The 16,802-nt window shown below is 40.3% G+C and overlaps 1 protein-coding gene across 1 annotated transcript in view; it reads left to right on the forward strand.

The window, feature by feature from the left end:
* Window positions 1-16,802, forward strand: part of IL31RA (interleukin 31 receptor A) — a gene marked incomplete at both ends in the record, with an annotated part of 58,466 nt that overhangs the window by 21,781 nt on the left and 19,883 nt on the right. The window contains 3 exons of the mRNA XM_080703072.1: window positions 294-451; window positions 1,906-2,019; window positions 10,473-10,650. Coding sequence (XP_080559198.1) covers window positions 294-451; window positions 1,906-2,019; window positions 10,473-10,650 — 450 coding nt within the window. The remainder of the gene's footprint in view (window positions 1-293; window positions 452-1,905; window positions 2,020-10,472; window positions 10,651-16,802) is intronic.

The raw sequence follows: 16,802 nt of genomic DNA on the forward strand, positions 1-16,802 counted from the left end.
TACCTCTTCTCTGCTTGGTATAAAATATGACTCAATCAGCTAAAGGCTGACTTGCAGAAAAATCAAAGGAATAACCCCTTTCCATTGGGCATTCCTGTTTCTGGAGGTAACTGGGGTAGAGGTGGCATTTCTTTTGCACTTTCTTGCTAATGCCACCCACATATAGCAACAACAAAATATGTACTGTCATTTACTTTCTAGGTTCATTATGCTTTTAATTAGGGTGAGTTTTCTTACTATTTTCTCTCTCTTTTTTTTTTCCAAATGTGAAACTTGTGTTTTGTTTTGTTTTTTTTCAGTGAAAACCGAACCACCTGAGATTTTAAGTGTGGAACCAGTTTTGGGCATCAAAAGAATGGTGCAAATAAAATGGGAGATTCCCAAACTGCTACAGTCCTCAGACAATTTAAAATACTTACTTAGATACAGGACAATCAATAGTATCTACTGGGTAAGTTATTCCATTATGGTAATTCTATCAGTGGAAGAGACTTCCTTGACAACTTTTTTGATCTGAAATTGTCTTTTACACTTTCTGTTGAAAATAGAGGAGAAACAAAATGAGTGCTTTACTTCTCAGTTTCCCATTTATACCTTTTATATTGGAACAGTGTTTACTAAGGCATTCGGAGCATGGCGACATATTAAAGAATGAGAAGATTACTTTTGCATTCCACACTTCCCTATGTCTTGCTATGTTGGCTACCAGATAGTCTATGGTTTAGACATTCTCTCTCTCTCTCTCTCTCTCTCTCTCTCTCTCTCTCTCTCTGTCTCTCTCTCTCTCTCTCTCGGCAGTATTGGGGATTGAACTCAGGGACATTCTACCTCTGAGCTAAACCTCCTGCCCTATTTTTTTTTTTTTTTTAACAGGGTCTCACTAAGTTTGGCCTCAAACCTATCATCCTCCTGTCTCCGCCTCCCACGTACTGGGATTACAAGCATGCACCACCATGCTTGGCTTCTTTATTCTTTATTTTGAAATGGTCTCACTAAGTTGTGGAGGGCCTAAGTAGCTGAGACTGGCTGAGATCCTCCTGTCTCAGCCTCCCAAGTACTGGGATTACAAGCGTGTGCCACCACGCCTGGCTAGGCATTTTCTTTTTTTCTAACCTTTTATAAAAAATTTAAGTCTAGTACATTTTGAAGAATAAACAAAACACTGGAGTTAATAATAGAACATTACCAGCATGCCAGAATCCTCTGATTATCTTTTCCTGATAAACACCAACTTTCCCTCAGAGTTAACTACTATCTTATTTTCATGGTGTCCATTTCTTTACTTTTAATATGCTTTTACTATTTTATTTTATTTTATTTTATTTTTTTTATTTCAGAACAACTTTAATATCCAGAGTTGCATAAAGAAACCTAAAATTGCATACATACCCTAATGCCTAAAGCTCTCAAATTGCCAATATTCCCAGAATAAAAACAAAAAGCCCTGCCAGTAACTCACTATGTGCAGTGATGTTAAATCGGCTTCATTATGGCAAACCATTTACTATCTATATGCATTCCATAAAAAACATTATGTTGTAGATTTCAAATGTACACAACAAAATTAAAAAGCCAAAAACACATGTCATTGAGCTTTTTCTTTCTTTTTTTTTTCGAAAAATGCGACAAGAGCAAGAATACCTCATCCAACATTCCTTTGAAAACAGAGAATGCTGTGCGGGAAGCTATATGACAAAGGAAACATTCCAAGCTCAAATCGTTTAACACTCACTAAAAATCCTTAGCTGAATACGTTAAGGTATTCATCAACTGTTGCTTCATCGGCAACATGTCAATCACAAGAGTAGCCCGCGATTATAAAATACATTAAATCCACTTCCCCTCGAGAGATATACATTTCCATTTTCAAAAAGCGGTTTCAAAATCCTTGGGATTTCCGGTTAGGCTTTTGGTCGAGAGGGTCGGGGTGAGAGTCTTGGGCATCTCGTCCTCCATGGCTGCGGCTGTCGCGGCGGCACCTCTGGGTCCAGCGCCCTGCCCTTCACTACCTCCCCAATCGTTAGAGCGGCTATGGCCGCTTTTACTATTTTAATCTTCATTCCTGAAAAATATAATTTAAGAGAGTATGCTTTTTTTTTTTTTTTTTTTTTTTTTTTTTTTACAGGTCTGGGGATGGAACCCAGGGGCATTTGACCTCCAAGCCACACCCCCAGCCCTATTTTTTATTCTTTATTTTGAAACAGGTCTCACTGAGTTGCGAGGGCCTCACTACGGAGCTGAGGCTGTGCTTAAACCGCGATCCTCCGGTCTCAGCCTCCCAAATGCTGGGATTACAGTCGTGCGCCACCACGCCTGGTCCCTGAGAGTAAGCTTTTAATACTTGATCACCCAGGACGAAAGAGTGCCCAGTAGAAATATATGAAATGGAATCTGAATATTTTATATTTTATGTTTGGCTTTGTTCTCTTAATATTGTGCTTTTAAGATGTATTCATGTTATATTATGCTATAGTCTGTATATTTTTGTTGTTGTGTAATATTCCCTTGTCTGAACACAATAGAATCATGCTTCAATTTGCATTTACCTGACTTCCAATGAGATTGCACATCTTTTAAAATGTCTATTGGCTATTTGGATGCCTTATTGATATTGATTGATTGATTGATTGATTGATTGCAGTACTTGGGATGGAATCCAGGGGCATTCTACCCCTGAGCTACAACCCCAGCCCAGTTTTTTATTCTTTATTTTGAAATAGGGTCTCACTGGGTTGCAAAGGGTCTCACTAATGTAGCTGAGGCAGTTCTGGAACCGCCATCCTCCTGTCTCAGCCTCTCAAATACTGGGATTACAAGTGTGTGCCAGCTTCTAGAATTGCTAATTTAAATCACATTTTTCAGCCGGGCGTGGTGGCGCATGCTTGTAATCCCGGTGGAGGAGGCTGAGACAGGAGGCTTAAGAGACCCTATTTACAAATAAAATATAAAGTAGGTTTGGGAGTGTAGCCCAGAGGTAGAAGGCCCCTGGGTTCCATCCCCAGTACCACCAAATAAATAAATAAATAAATAAATAAATAAATAAATAACATTTTCCTACTGTATGGTTTATAGAATCTTTTTTTTAAATCCCTTTTCTTTTCTTTCTTTTCTTCCTTTACTACTAGGATCAAACCCAGGACCTGGTACGTGTTAGACAAATGCTGTACCATTAATCTGTCCCAGCCCTGGTCCATCTGGTTTTTTAATTGACTTAGAGGTTTATTTCTTTATTTATTTATTTGTGGTATTGAGGCTGGAACCCAGGGGCATTCTACCTCTGAGCTACACCCCCAGCCTATTTTTTATTCTTTATTTTGAAACAGGGTCTCATTGAGTTGCAAAAGGTTTCACTAAGTAGCTGAGGCTGGCCAAGAACCGAGATCCTCCTGTCTCAGCCTCCCAAATGCTGGGATAACAAGCATGCTTCAGCACACCTGGTTTTATAGGTATTTTTATATGTTATATGGATTTGTCTTTTATTTATGTGCATTGAAAACATCTTTCACTATATAGCTTGCCTTTTCACTCCCTTAATGATGATTTATGATGAATAGAACTTCTAAGTTCTAATATTGTCAAATTTTATCAGTATTATGCTTACTGCACTTTGCATCTTAAGAAACCTTGTCCTCGCTGGGCCTGGTGGTGCACTGCTGAAGACCAGCTCCAGCCAATTCAGGGGTTCTCGAAGGTGCATGAGGAGTGGGCAACTTGAGGGAATGAGAAACAGCCATTTTTGGAGGCGTGCCTCTGCCATTCGGAGTCAATGTGTTATTTTTATATGCTTTTACACAGACATGTTTGATATTAACTTTTGACCTCAGTACACATGGGTACAAACAACTTTTGGCAAAACATATTTTCAGTACACCTGAGTACATTTTGCACTTTATCTGGAACAATTCAACCTGTCCGGATGAGCTCATATCCCAATACCATGGTTGAAAAACACCCGAAATTATCCAAATTAATGTTATACAATTCATTCTGGTTACCTACCCACAAAAATCAATTCTATTTAATATTAACCTAAATAACAATGTAATTCTGCATAGCTGTAGAGCACGTTCACAACCAAGGCTGAACCAAAAGTACAAAAAACAAGGAGCTTTTCCATTAAAAAGGACACAGAAATTATAAAAAATATTTAAAGGGCACAAGGCATTTTACTTTTATATTTCATATTTTAAAATAATTTATTTTTTTTTAATTCTTAGGATCTTTGGTCAGAAAACACCAAAATGGGGGGGGGGGGGTCTCGCCTGGCCGATCTCTCCATCACTCATAATAACTTTAAATAAACTTATCCTTAACTACTAAATGCTATACTTATTGTTTCTACTTCTAAAATTAACTGCTATGCCGGGCGTGGTGGTGCACGCTTGTAATCCCCGCGCTTGGGAGGCAGAGACAGGAGGATCGCGCTGGTTCGGAGCCAGCCTCACTGGCTTAAGAGACCCTGTTTCCAAATAAAAAATATAAAATAGGTCTGGGAGTGTAGCCTGGAGATAGAAGGGCTTCCAGGAACCCCAGTACTGCCCCAAAAATAAATAAATAAAAATTAAAAAATTAAATAAAATAAACGGCTAATATTATCTGCTATTTTAGCTACTATTTTATTAACTTACTCTATCCTGACCACCAAATCCACACTAAACTTATTTTATTTTTCTAACATACACTGTCTACACCTAATTTTCTATAATACCTATTAAATTATTAACTAAGAAAATTCTTTTGTACTTTAGTGAGAAGACACCAAGGAGGTCCGTGCCTGTGCAGTCTTTCCATAAGTCTATTTTCATGCTAAAACCCATTTTCCTTTACTATTTCCCATTTTTTCCTTACTATCCCTAATCCATCCTATATTATTCCTATAAAGGGTGGTGAGAGCTATGTATTGATTGGCTCTGGCCCCCTGAAGTGGCAGCCTGGATGCTCTTTGATTATATAAGCTGGCCCAGTTAATTCTGCAGACATCACATCAGGCTTTTCCTCAAAAGACTCAGCATCTATAAACAACTGTAATTGTTTCAATTTTTACTAGCCAAATTCTTACTATTTGGGATTTTATGAATTCCTGAACAATTCCCAGGCTTCTTAATACCCTTTTTCCTATAACATCTTCATATGCAAAGAACAGCATGTCTCACTGAGACCACCCAGATCATTTGGCTTGCTTAATAATCTAATTAGAACACAGAATATAAGACAGGGTCAGTGTGACCATAGTCCCTGTCCTCCTGCCTTGCAGGAGTCCTCTTCTAGCTTGGACCTTGTCAAACAGCTCGAGGGACCCGGGCCTTGCCTCCCAAGGCCCCCAGGACTCAATCTCCTGTACCACAAAAAGAGAAAGAAAGAAAGAAAGAAAGAAAGAAAGAAAGAAAGAAAGAAAGAAGCCAATCTTCTCTTTATTTAGAATCCAGAAAGTATTCTTCTATATCCTTCACTGCAGCTGGAAACTATATCATTTTTCTTTCTGGGGAACCATCTCATATTATTGAAGTGGCCAATAATCAACTATAAAGCCAATTTAAATCTTTAAGTCATTTCCCCTCACAAAACTTACTAGTTTTGTGAGACAGGAGGCTTACACTGGTTCGAAGCCAGCCTCAGCTACTTAGTGAGGCTCTCAGCAACTTAGTGAGACCCTGTTTCCAAATAAAATATAAAATAGGTCTGGGAGTATAGCCTGAAGGTAGAAAGCCTCTGGGTTAAACCCCCAGTACGACACACACAAAAAACCCCCACAAAAAACAAAAATTAAAAAAAAAACCAAAAAACCACCCATATTTTCACTATCATAATTTATTCAGTTTTAACTTAAATTCAAATGTTTATTTATTTCTGTTGTATTGCTTCATGTTCACTGACTTAGAATCTTAATTCTATAGCCCAAAACTTATAATCACCATTTTTAAATTTTTTGGTATTAGGTATTAGGGATTGAACCCAGATGGTATTCTACCTCCTCGCTTCATGAACCCCAGCCCTTCTTATTTATTTATTTACTTATTTATTTATTTATTTATTTTGGTGTGTGGTACTGGGGATGGAACCCAGGGGTATTCTACCTCCGAGCTGCAAGCCCAGCCCTATTTTTTATTTTTTATTTTGAAACAGGGTCTCGCTGAGTTGCAAAGGGCCTCACTAAATAGCTGAGACTGTCTGTGAACCACGATCCTCCTGTCTCAGCCTCCCTAATGCTGGGATTACAAGTGTGCACCACCATGCCTGGCTTAATTTTTATTTTGAGAGAGTATCTCACTAAGTTGCTGAGGCTGGCATTGAACCTGTGACCCTCCTTTCTGAGCCTCCTAAATACTGGGATTATAGGCCTATATCACTGTGTCCAGCTGTTTTTGTTTTTTGTTTTTGGTGGTGCTAGGGATTGAAACCAGGGGCATTCTACCTCTGAGTTACATTCCCCAGTCCTATTTTAATTTTTATTTGGAAACATCTCACTAAGTTTCTGAGGATCTCATTAAATTGTTGAGGCTGCCTGTGAACCTGCGATCCACCTGTCTCAGCCTCCCAAGTACTGGGATTACAGGCGTGCGATACCACACCCAGTTCACGCTCAGCCTTTTAAAAATTTTTGATAAACTTATTTCAGATTTGATAACTTACTTCTATTACTTTGCCTAATCTTTAGTAAAAATGATGACTGCCTCAGACCACCCAGAGACATCATCCCTTTCTTTGAGTGCAATTATCTACTTGGAGTTATATGCACATGATTAATCATGGGGACAGTCATTTACCTTATTTTTTCATCTTGTCCAAAAGGCTATCATGAAACCTTTTCCTTTGTGGAGACCCAGAGACATTCTATCTATGGTGTTCTCTCCTGGTCTAGAACTATTTTAGAAAGAAAAAAACTGCTTAAATTTCATTTCTCCTGTGTGCAGAGAGAATGATGTTGGCCACCTCCTCTCCCAGCTCCCCGTACAAACCGGCTCTGGTCCCCCTCTCCCGGGACCTCACTGTGGAACACTAGCTCTGTCAGCTTAGTTTAGAAACCCCTTGAGCAGAGCAATCTCCAGCATAGCACAAGCTCATCTTTCTTCATGCCAGCTATGGTCTCAGTGAACCTGAGGAGCTTCAAGGGTGATCTGACTAATTACCCTGGTTCTTTTTATTTGTTGGGATCTGGATTTTTGTCCCTCTAAACAATTACTAACCATATATAACACTAAGTAAGGGCAACAGGTACAGACTACTACAAGCCTGACATCGGCACCCTCCCTCTTGGACACCTGCAGCCTCTCTGCCTCCTCCCTTCCTCTCCATGAGGTAAGCTGTCCTTCCTCCTGCTCTCCCGGAGGATGTAAGGAGCAAGGTAGAATGTGTAGCCAGTACGTTCTCTCTCCTTTCAGCTTTCAAATACAAGAAAGACTCTTTGGTTCTAGACCCAGCTAAGCCCAACCCAACCCATTCCAACCTTGGATCAATGGTCCCCACTGTTGATACAGATCCTTAGCTTTCTGAGTCCTGGTCCCATCCAACCCTCCAACTCCATCTTTCCCATTGCCTTGTGTTACGGTTTTGGATACGGAATGTCCTCTGAAAGAGCCCATGTAGTGGCAAAAATGTTCAGAGGTGATATAATTGAATTATGAGGGCTCTAATCCCATCAGTGGATAAATATATTGATGGATTACTGGATCTGTTGGGTGGGAACATAAGCAGGTGGGGTGTGGCTGGAGGAAGTCAGTACGGGGTGTGGCCTTGGGGATTAGATCGGTACCTCACCCGCTGCTCCCTCTGCTTCTTATCACCATGCTTTGAGCTCCAGCCCCACAGACATGACCCAGATGTGAACTGAAACCTCTAGAACTGGGAGCAAATGCATCATCTTTCCTCTGAGTTATAGTTGTCAGGTATTTTGGGTTACAACAGTGAGGATGCTGACGGAGACACCTTGCTTCTCTAGTGACTCGGAATTGCTTGTTTTCCTTCATCATATCAATTTGCTATTCTGTGCCTCTGCTTAGGACCGCCTCTTCTTTTGTTTACTTATCTTTCAGAACTCGGGTCACCCCTATTTCCCTCTGAGAGCCCGAGTGAGGTGAGGTGCCTCTCCTCTGCAAGCCTTGCCAACACATTTGAAAGGTCACTGCCCCATAGACTGTAAGCTCCTCAAATGCAGAGACCTTGGTTTTTGTCTCTGTTTTTGCCTTTGCCTGCCACAGGCCTGTGCTCAATAAACACTAATTTAGTTAAATGAAACCCTGTAAAGCTAATCCTAAAATTCCAACATGTCCATATAACAAGACCCATATTTGCATTCTGTTATGCAGTTTACAAAGTGCTTTCTTGTACTCCAACTATTTAATCATTGCAAATATTCTATAAAGGAGGCATTGCTATCCCCACTTTTATACATTAGGAAATCAGGAATGTAGAGAGCTTAATTGAGAATAGAGAGAGCTCTTCAAGATCACAAGGCTTGTAAGTTGCAAAAGTAAGCCCTGATTTTCTGATTCCAAGTTTGGGATTCATGTGACCACACTTCAGCAACCTCCAAACTGTCCTGTGGCCCTGGCCTTCAGGGGTTGCTCTTTTAATAATGAGACCACGTGAACATCCTAGAGATGGACCTCAAGGCTGTTTAAAGAATTTGATGTAGGCATTGCACCAAAACTTCTGACTCATCCCTTAAGACAAACACTGTGGGTGAGTTAGCATTTGGCACAGAGCATAGGTTGTTAGAAACAAACCTGATGGAGCTAATTAGTGTTTTGTTAGGCTTCCAGTGCCTATCCTGAGGCGGGGAGGTTTTAAATCTAAGCCTATCTGGAAAGGATAAGTTGATCCTGGACTCCATGAGGGCCAACAGTACCTAGACTTGACAGAAATCCAAGGTAAAAAGCCAAAGTAACTTGCCTTAAAGACAAAGTATTTGAAAGACTGAACAATGTGTTTCAGTTCTTCTGAGGCTGGGGCTGGGAACAGCAGGATGATGTGGCTACATTAGGCAGGGCTTTCTGAGCATGAGCGTTATGAGAACCACCAAGCAGGCCAAGAGTGTGCTGAGGGGTAAGATCAAAGGAGGAGGAAAGATGGAAAATATATATACACATATACATACAATATATATAATATATATGAAGTAAAATACAGCTTTATTGGACTTTCTTACACTTGCTGTATGGATTAGTATAATTTTTAGTTTGAATTTCCTATGCAAGGCACTATGTGGCTTTCCTTTAGTGGCCTCAGGCCTCCTTCAGCTGTCCCATAACTAATGATGGCTTGTCCCAAGTGTTGCTCCCCTCAACCTTAGTCTCCTGCCAAAGCATCTTCTATGCTCAGGAAGCAGGTGCTTAGGGACCCTGGGCTTTAGCAGTACACCTACACCTACAGTACACCTGTGGACCGACACCCCCTGCTCTCACAGGGTTGGGGTGCAGAAGTGTCCCTCTGTAGCTAGGTTGCTCAGCTTTGTGTCACAGACATTTTTTCTTCCATTTTTTTTTTACCCAATTTCCTTTAGGCCCAGGACCTATACTTAAGTACTTATTTTCATAACTGTTACAAGCATGCAGAAAGTATCATCACTTCCTTCTCTTGCAGGATGCTGTGGGACTATGCTGTATGTATACTAAAAATATAAAATGAACATCTTGTTAGTAAAATTTATTTTTATTGATCGACTCAGATAAGTTTTATAAACAAACAGCTAAACATTTTTCTTGTTCCAGTGATTACTGTGCTCAGACTGCTATCACTGAACTTTTTGTTTCTCTTGGAGGGCTGACTACAGAAAGGACTTCCAGAGATTCCAACACCCTCATTTTACTAAAGAAAAACTGGTGTCGATAAATAAATAATGTATTGACAATCTTTTTTTCCCAAGATAGTGCTGAAATGAATTAATACATCTATGCTGTTGAAAATTTTAGCAGCTTGGTTAATTCAAATACCTGAGGTTTGAATTGGAAGATCTGGGTAAAGAGAAAGTGCCTGGCCAGTGAAGAAATCTGTGTTCTGGGTCCAGCTCTGATCACAAATGCTGAGATTGCCTGAGGTCACCTAACGTCCCTGGGTCTCAACCCCAACATAGGATTGACCTTGAGGCCACTCACGTCTCAGCACCTGCTGTTCTGTGAGGCTGTATCTCCTGGTGTCAGAGTGACTTCCAAGTATAAGCTGAGGCACAGGTTTCCCTGGGTACTAGGACTCTGCCTTACATCTTCCAGAACAACGTGAACCCTTCCCAGAGTCAGGCATCTCTGCCCCTCCAGCTTAGAAATAGGAAATAGGGAGGGACGGAGGGAGGGAGAAAGTGGTTAATTGGTGATTCACATCTGTTTAGGTACAGGTTGTCCTCAGGTAGTTTGGGGGCTTACTTATGAAAATTATACATCTTAAAATTTGAGACAGAGTTACTAGTTCTAAAATTCTAAGAGAGCATTGAGGAGGGAAGAGGGAAAGTGGAAAGATAAGATGTGGCGTCCCCATTTCAGCTGAGCGTCGTTTCGGTCTTACAGGTGGAGGCCAACTTCACAAGTGATCACAAGGCCTACAACCTCACAGAGCTGCAGGCTTCCACCGAATATGTCCTAGCTCTTCGATGTAAGCTCAAATGGTCAAGATTTTGGAGTGACTGGAGCCAAGAAAAAATGGGAATAACGGAGGAAGAAGGCAAGCTGCTCCCTTAAATTCCTTGTCTGTTGCTCTGGTGTAGGGCTGCTTCCACCGAGATCTGGTGGACTTTGTCAAATGCCAGGCTCAGCAATCATGGAGCCCTGCGATCCCAGGATTGAAGAGTCTGAGTGTTCCCTCCCCACAAGCACTCACAGTACCCGCTGAGCCCCTGAGAGTGAGCTGTGCCCACCCGATGGCATTAGAGACCTTAGCAGCTTTGTACCCCAAAGGCAAAGGATGTCACCTTTAGTATTCCTATAAGGTTCTTATATTCTGTAAGGTAGAATCATATAATTTGAAAGTATTTTGTGATAACTGGGTATATATTGTAAACCCTGAAACTACTACTAAAAATAGAAAGTATAACTAATGAAAGAAAAAAATCACATCTTTAGTGACAGCAAAGGAAGGAAAAAGACAAGGAGTGCACAACTTCTGCACTTCTGGTCCAGTGATTTTTTTTTTTTAACCTTTGGGCCTGCTTGAGTTCTCCATGAGACCACAGTGGTATTAACAGGTCTTTGGCAATTTTACCCTTGCATTCAGATTCTTGAACCAAGCTGACGCCTTCCAAGTCCTGTATTTTCCACTGGAGGTATTCATGCTTAGTCTGGGCTTCTCCCAGGTGAATGTCTCTTTCAGAACAGAGATTCATGCACCAAATGGGAATGGGGCTAGGTCGCCTCTGAAGACCTTCCTTACCCCAAGAGTCTGTTCTATGCTGTGCTCTCCCAGTGTGGGAAAAGGTGACAGGATATCCAGAATCATTCTGTACTTTAGTGCTTTAGAACCATGGCAAGAGCTATATAAAATTGAAAGAAACAAAAATTCATGTTAAAACAAAGCTAGTCAATATGTGGATCTAAACTTTTGATAAAAATTAAACACATTTGGCTGGTACACACCTGTAATCCCAGAGACTTGGGAGAATGAGGCGGGAGGATTGAACATTTGAGGCTAGCCCTAACAACTTAGTGAGACCCTGTCTTAGAATAAAAAAAATAAAAAGGCTGGGTATGTAGCTCAGTGATAGAGGGCAACTGGGTTCAATTTCCAGTACCACACAAAAAAAAATTACATACATTTGGTACCTATTGATGTTCTATAGATATCATCAGATATCATCTTTTAAGTGCCCAATCAATAATATATAATAGTTTACAAATATCAAATTGCACACAAATTCCACAGCAAAAAAAAAATCCCAGTGGTTGTAATCTATTGAAATAGTTAGTGTTGTCTGTGTTTTAGCTGAGCCCTCCCTTTAAAAATATTAGAATAATTTGGGTGCAGTGGCACATGCCCATAATCTCACTACTTGGGGGACTGAGACAGTAGGATCATAGGTTTGAAGTGAGACCTGTTTCAAAATAAAAAATAAAATAGGGCTGGATGATGTAGATTATTCAATCCCAGTAAAACACACACACACACACACACACACACACACACACACACACACTTAAAATAAAGCCTATGTAATACCACTGAGCAAATTGTCTTCTTCCTCTGTAGGAAACTGGATACTACGTAAATGGCACCAAGTACCACCGTCAGTGTGACTGTGTTGGTTTGCTATTCCCCCGTGGCTGTTGTTCTTCTTCTGTGGTGCCATTATGGCTCAGAGTCTCAAGCCTGTTGGCTCTTCAGAGTCCAACCACTCCCTAAAGTCAGTTCTCTCAACTTGTTTTGCTGTCAGAAACAAAATTTACTATTTTGTCTGATTTATTAGTTTGGCTAGCTTGGTTAAGGGTAATTAGCATCGGGTGTGGTGGCGCACACTTGTAATCCCAGTGCCGGGGAAGGAGTACTTGAGACAGGAGCATCTGGTTAACAGCCAGCCTCAGCTACTTCGTGAAGCCTTTGCAACTCAGGGAGACCCTGTTTCAAATTAAAGAATAAAAAATAGGACTGGGGTGTAGCTCAGAGATAGAATGCCCCTTAATTCCATCCTCAGTACCGAAAAAAAAAAAAAAAGAGTAATTAGCCAAAACACTCCATGCTGGTGTTTTGGTGCCATTTGATAATTAAACCAAATCAACACTCATTTATCAAAGTCACCCCTAAAGAACTTTGACTTTTATTTTTTTTCCTCATTTTTTTCGAAATCACAGAGGAAATTGATAAAAAATGTATGTCCCAAGCTTTCACCAAATCCTGATTTCTTATTTCCTAATTCACAAGCCATTTGACCTTTCTAAGTATTTGAAAAATTCTAAGTTAAATGTTAAGTACTACCTATTTTGTTTTGGGTTTCAATATATTCATAGATTTATCTGCATATAAGCATTTAAATATCCGCTTACCCTGTTAATACCACTGTGGTCTCATGGAGAACTTAATTGATATAATTTGATTTAAATCTTGGCTTTATTACTTAAAAGCTTGTGATATTGGGCATTTGCTTACTTTTGTGCCTCAGAAATTGGAATTGCTATATCTAATTATAGGGCTATGGAATTAAATGAGGTAATTCAGGTAAAATGCTTAGTACAGTAATAGTGCTAAAAGTTACCTATTCTTATTGTGTGTGTGTGTGTGTGTGTGTGTGTGTGTGTGTGTGTGTGTGTGTAGGAGGGATTGAACTCAGTTGTTTCTACTCTGAGCTACACCCCCAGTATGATTTTATTTTATTTTGAAAAAGGGTCTCATTGAGTTATTGGGGGCTGGTCTCTGAATCTCTCCTCTCTCAGCCTCCCAAGTCCTGAGATTATAGGCATTTGTCACCATCCCTGAATTTTACTGTTGATTTTTAGTAAGGGTACCAGTATGTAATAGAACTACATTTAGTCTCGAGTAGCTGGGACTGGATTGTGTTAATCACTTTGTTTTTAACTTTTTACCTTTATTCTTAATATTATTATCCCTGAGTTTGACTTTCTACATGTCTGGAGTGAAGACATTCTGCAAGTTAGAGATGGCATGAGAGTCCCTATATCTCTGTGAGTTACCTTTGAAAGTCTCAGGACTTAGTGGCCCTGTGCTAAAGCTGTCTCTGAGAGGCACTTTGTCTCACTGGTTTCTAGACAGGCTGAAACCAGCCTGTTGCTCCCTGTCTGAGAAAGTTGAGTACTGTCTGTTCTGTCTTCTGATTCAGTGAAGACTGTTGAGAAATAAAAAAGTCTTGGCAGAGTTTCTAAAACAACACCTCAGTAAAATTCATATGAAGTCATATGTAAAGTCTAAACAACTCCAATTTCCTTATAAGTAATTTATCTGAAATCACAATAGATCTCAGTGGGAAAAGCTGGGCCTAATAGCTAAGCCCTGTTTCCCACACTTTGGCTTCTGCAAGAGTGGCTGTGGAAATATGAGGAGATACAATTTCATCCATTGATAAAAAACAAGATACTGGCTTAACTGCCCTTTGGTAACCTTTCCTACTTTATAAGGTCCTCTTTAGTTGAAGTTCAATAAACGGTACAATACGAAGCCGGGCGTGGTGGCGCACGCTTGTAATCCCAGCATTTGGGAGGCTAAGACTGGAGGATCGTGGTTCACGGACAGCCTCAGCTACTTAGTGAGGCCCTCTGCAACTCAGTGAGACCCAGTTTCAAAATAAAGAATAAAAAATAGGACAGGAGGCCAGGCGTGGTGGCGCACGCTTGTAATCCCCGCGCTTGGGAGGCAGAGACAGGAGGATCGTGCAGGTTCGAAGCCAGCCGCGCACACTGGTTTAGGAGACCCTGTTTCCAAATAAAAATATAAAATAGGTCTGGGAGTGTAGCCCAGAGGTTGAAGGGCTTCCAGGAACCCCAGTACCACCACCAAAAAAAAAAAAAAAAATAGGACAGGAGGTGTGGCTCGGAGTTCGAATGCCCCTGGGTTCCAACCCCAGATCTAAACAACAACAACAACAACAACAACAACAACAACAACAAGGTACAATATTCAATCATCTAAAGTTAAAAAGAGATCCATAAAGATAATCTTTCAGTTTGAAAATTATTTTTTGCACGCTTAAGCAAATTTTATTATTACAAAGGTAGAAAGAAGGGACAGAATTATAAAGCACTGTGTCAGAGAGAGGGACACAGGGGAGTGCCTTGAAAGTAAGACACTGAAGTTTTCGAATATAGAACAGTTTTTATAAGGATTCATTATCTCCCATCCTGCTTGAACACTAGTCCTTTTACCTCCCCTAGACCTAATGCAGGTGCAGGCTCACCCATTATCTCTGAAGTGCAAGCCTTTGTTATGACCAAGATGTGTTAACAACATCAGGGCTCACATGGTATATGTCCTCCTTGATGAAGGCCGGTACCATCTTCCTGGATCCTTGGGGAGTTTTAGCCTTTTTTTTTTTTAATCTCTATCTTCTAGAAGTTATTTATTATGTAAACTCATCTTTAGAGTATAGAGGCCCTGGACTACAACTCTTTTATGTACTTGGTAATCAATATAGTGTTCTCTTAACAACTTTAACATTCCATATTTAGTTAGGCTAACAGCTAACTTTTAGGTGACTGAGGTCAATATTGGATGCAGCTCTTGGCCGACAGCTTAAAGGCAGAGAAAGGATTTTACTGTTTTGCCTAAGTATGAAAGCTTATTATTAGCAACTAATACAGCTCTTATTAACAATCAATACAGGCTCAATCCCCTCTCTTTTAACTTCCTGACACCCATCAGGCCAAAGGGAATGGGGACAAAGAAAGTCAATTGAGCTACTTTCATGCTGAGAGGAGTCGAAGTGGGGCTCCGGCCTTGAGGGTGTGAGAAAGTCACTTAGGAGGGTTAGATCAGCTGATGTTTGAGGTGTCCATGACTGTTCAAGGGGCTCCAGCAGATGTTCATCTGGGATATTATCTGGAGCATTATCTAGAGCTTGGTGGCTTTAATTCTGTAGAAGACAAACATAACCACACAACTTAGTAACCAAGGGCCAAATATAAGTATGAATATAATAATGGCCTCCAGAGGTCTCAAAAGAGGTAGACTTAATAGAAACTTACTGTAAGTCTTTTTTCTTCTTCTTTTTTTCTTTTTATGTGAATCATATTGAAAATGGTATACATTCAGACTGTTTGGTGCCCTCTCCTACCCTCCCCCACTTTCCTTTCCCCTTCCAAACAATGAGTGTCCAGGTTAACTATGCTACATTCATACTTTTATACATGTTCAAATGTAGCTTCTCCATTAATCAATGTCAGTCTTCTTTGTCTCCTACCCTTTCCTTTCAGCTTTGCTGAGATTTCCCTTCCATTATCTGGAGTCCCTCTGGTATGCCTAATAGTCCCTAGTTTGGGCATATTAGAGAAAACATATGGCCCTTCTCTTTCTGTGCTTGGCTGATCTCACTTAACATTATGTTCTCCAGGTCTTTCCATCTGTTTGCAAATGCCATGATTTTGTTCTTTTTTATAGCTGAGTAGAATTCCATTGTGTGTATTTCCCATAAATTTGCAATCCACTTATCTATTGGTGGAAACTTAGGTTGGTTCCATATTTTGGCTATTACAAATTGTGCTACTATGAACATGGGTATGCATATGTTACTGTAGTTCTCTGATTTCAACCCCTTTGGAAAGATACCCAGGAGTGGTATAGCCAGATCAAATAGTGGATCCATTCTCAGTTTTCTAAGGAATCTCCACACTTTTCTCTATAGCAGCTGAACTAGTTTGGATTCCCACCAATAGTGTAAAAGTGTTCCTATTTCCCCACATCCTTGCCAGCATTTGTTGTTATTTGATTTCTTTATACTTGCCACTCTGATTGGGGTTAGATGGAATCTCAGCATAGTTTTGATTTGCATTTCCCTAATGGCTAAAAAAAACCCAGACCTTTAAAAGGCAATGCATATTGTATTTGGTTTTCATTATATCTTCCTTTTAACAAAGGAGTTGGAGTCTTTGGCACAATTAAGAATGAGAGAAGTGGAGGTCACCCCAGGAGCAGGCTAGTTTTTGAGTTTAAAAAAAAAAAAGCATTCTAAGGACTGGCCAGAAATGTCCTGAACTGTTACTTTATGAGAGGATCTTGGACTGGGAGAATATGGTAGAGCAAAAATCCTGGCACCCATATCCACTAAGAGCCAGACAGCTTGTGAGCCCACCGTTAGAGTTACCCAAAGTTCCTCAATCTTAACCCAGGTGGTGGGAGCCTGGAGAGGTGGCCCTGGGGCATAGAATGGAGACACTCTTGAA

This window comes from Muscardinus avellanarius (assembly GCF_963383645.1).
Source record: "Muscardinus avellanarius genome assembly, chromosome: 1".
NCBI lineage: Eukaryota > Metazoa > Chordata > Mammalia > Rodentia > Gliridae > Muscardinus > Muscardinus avellanarius.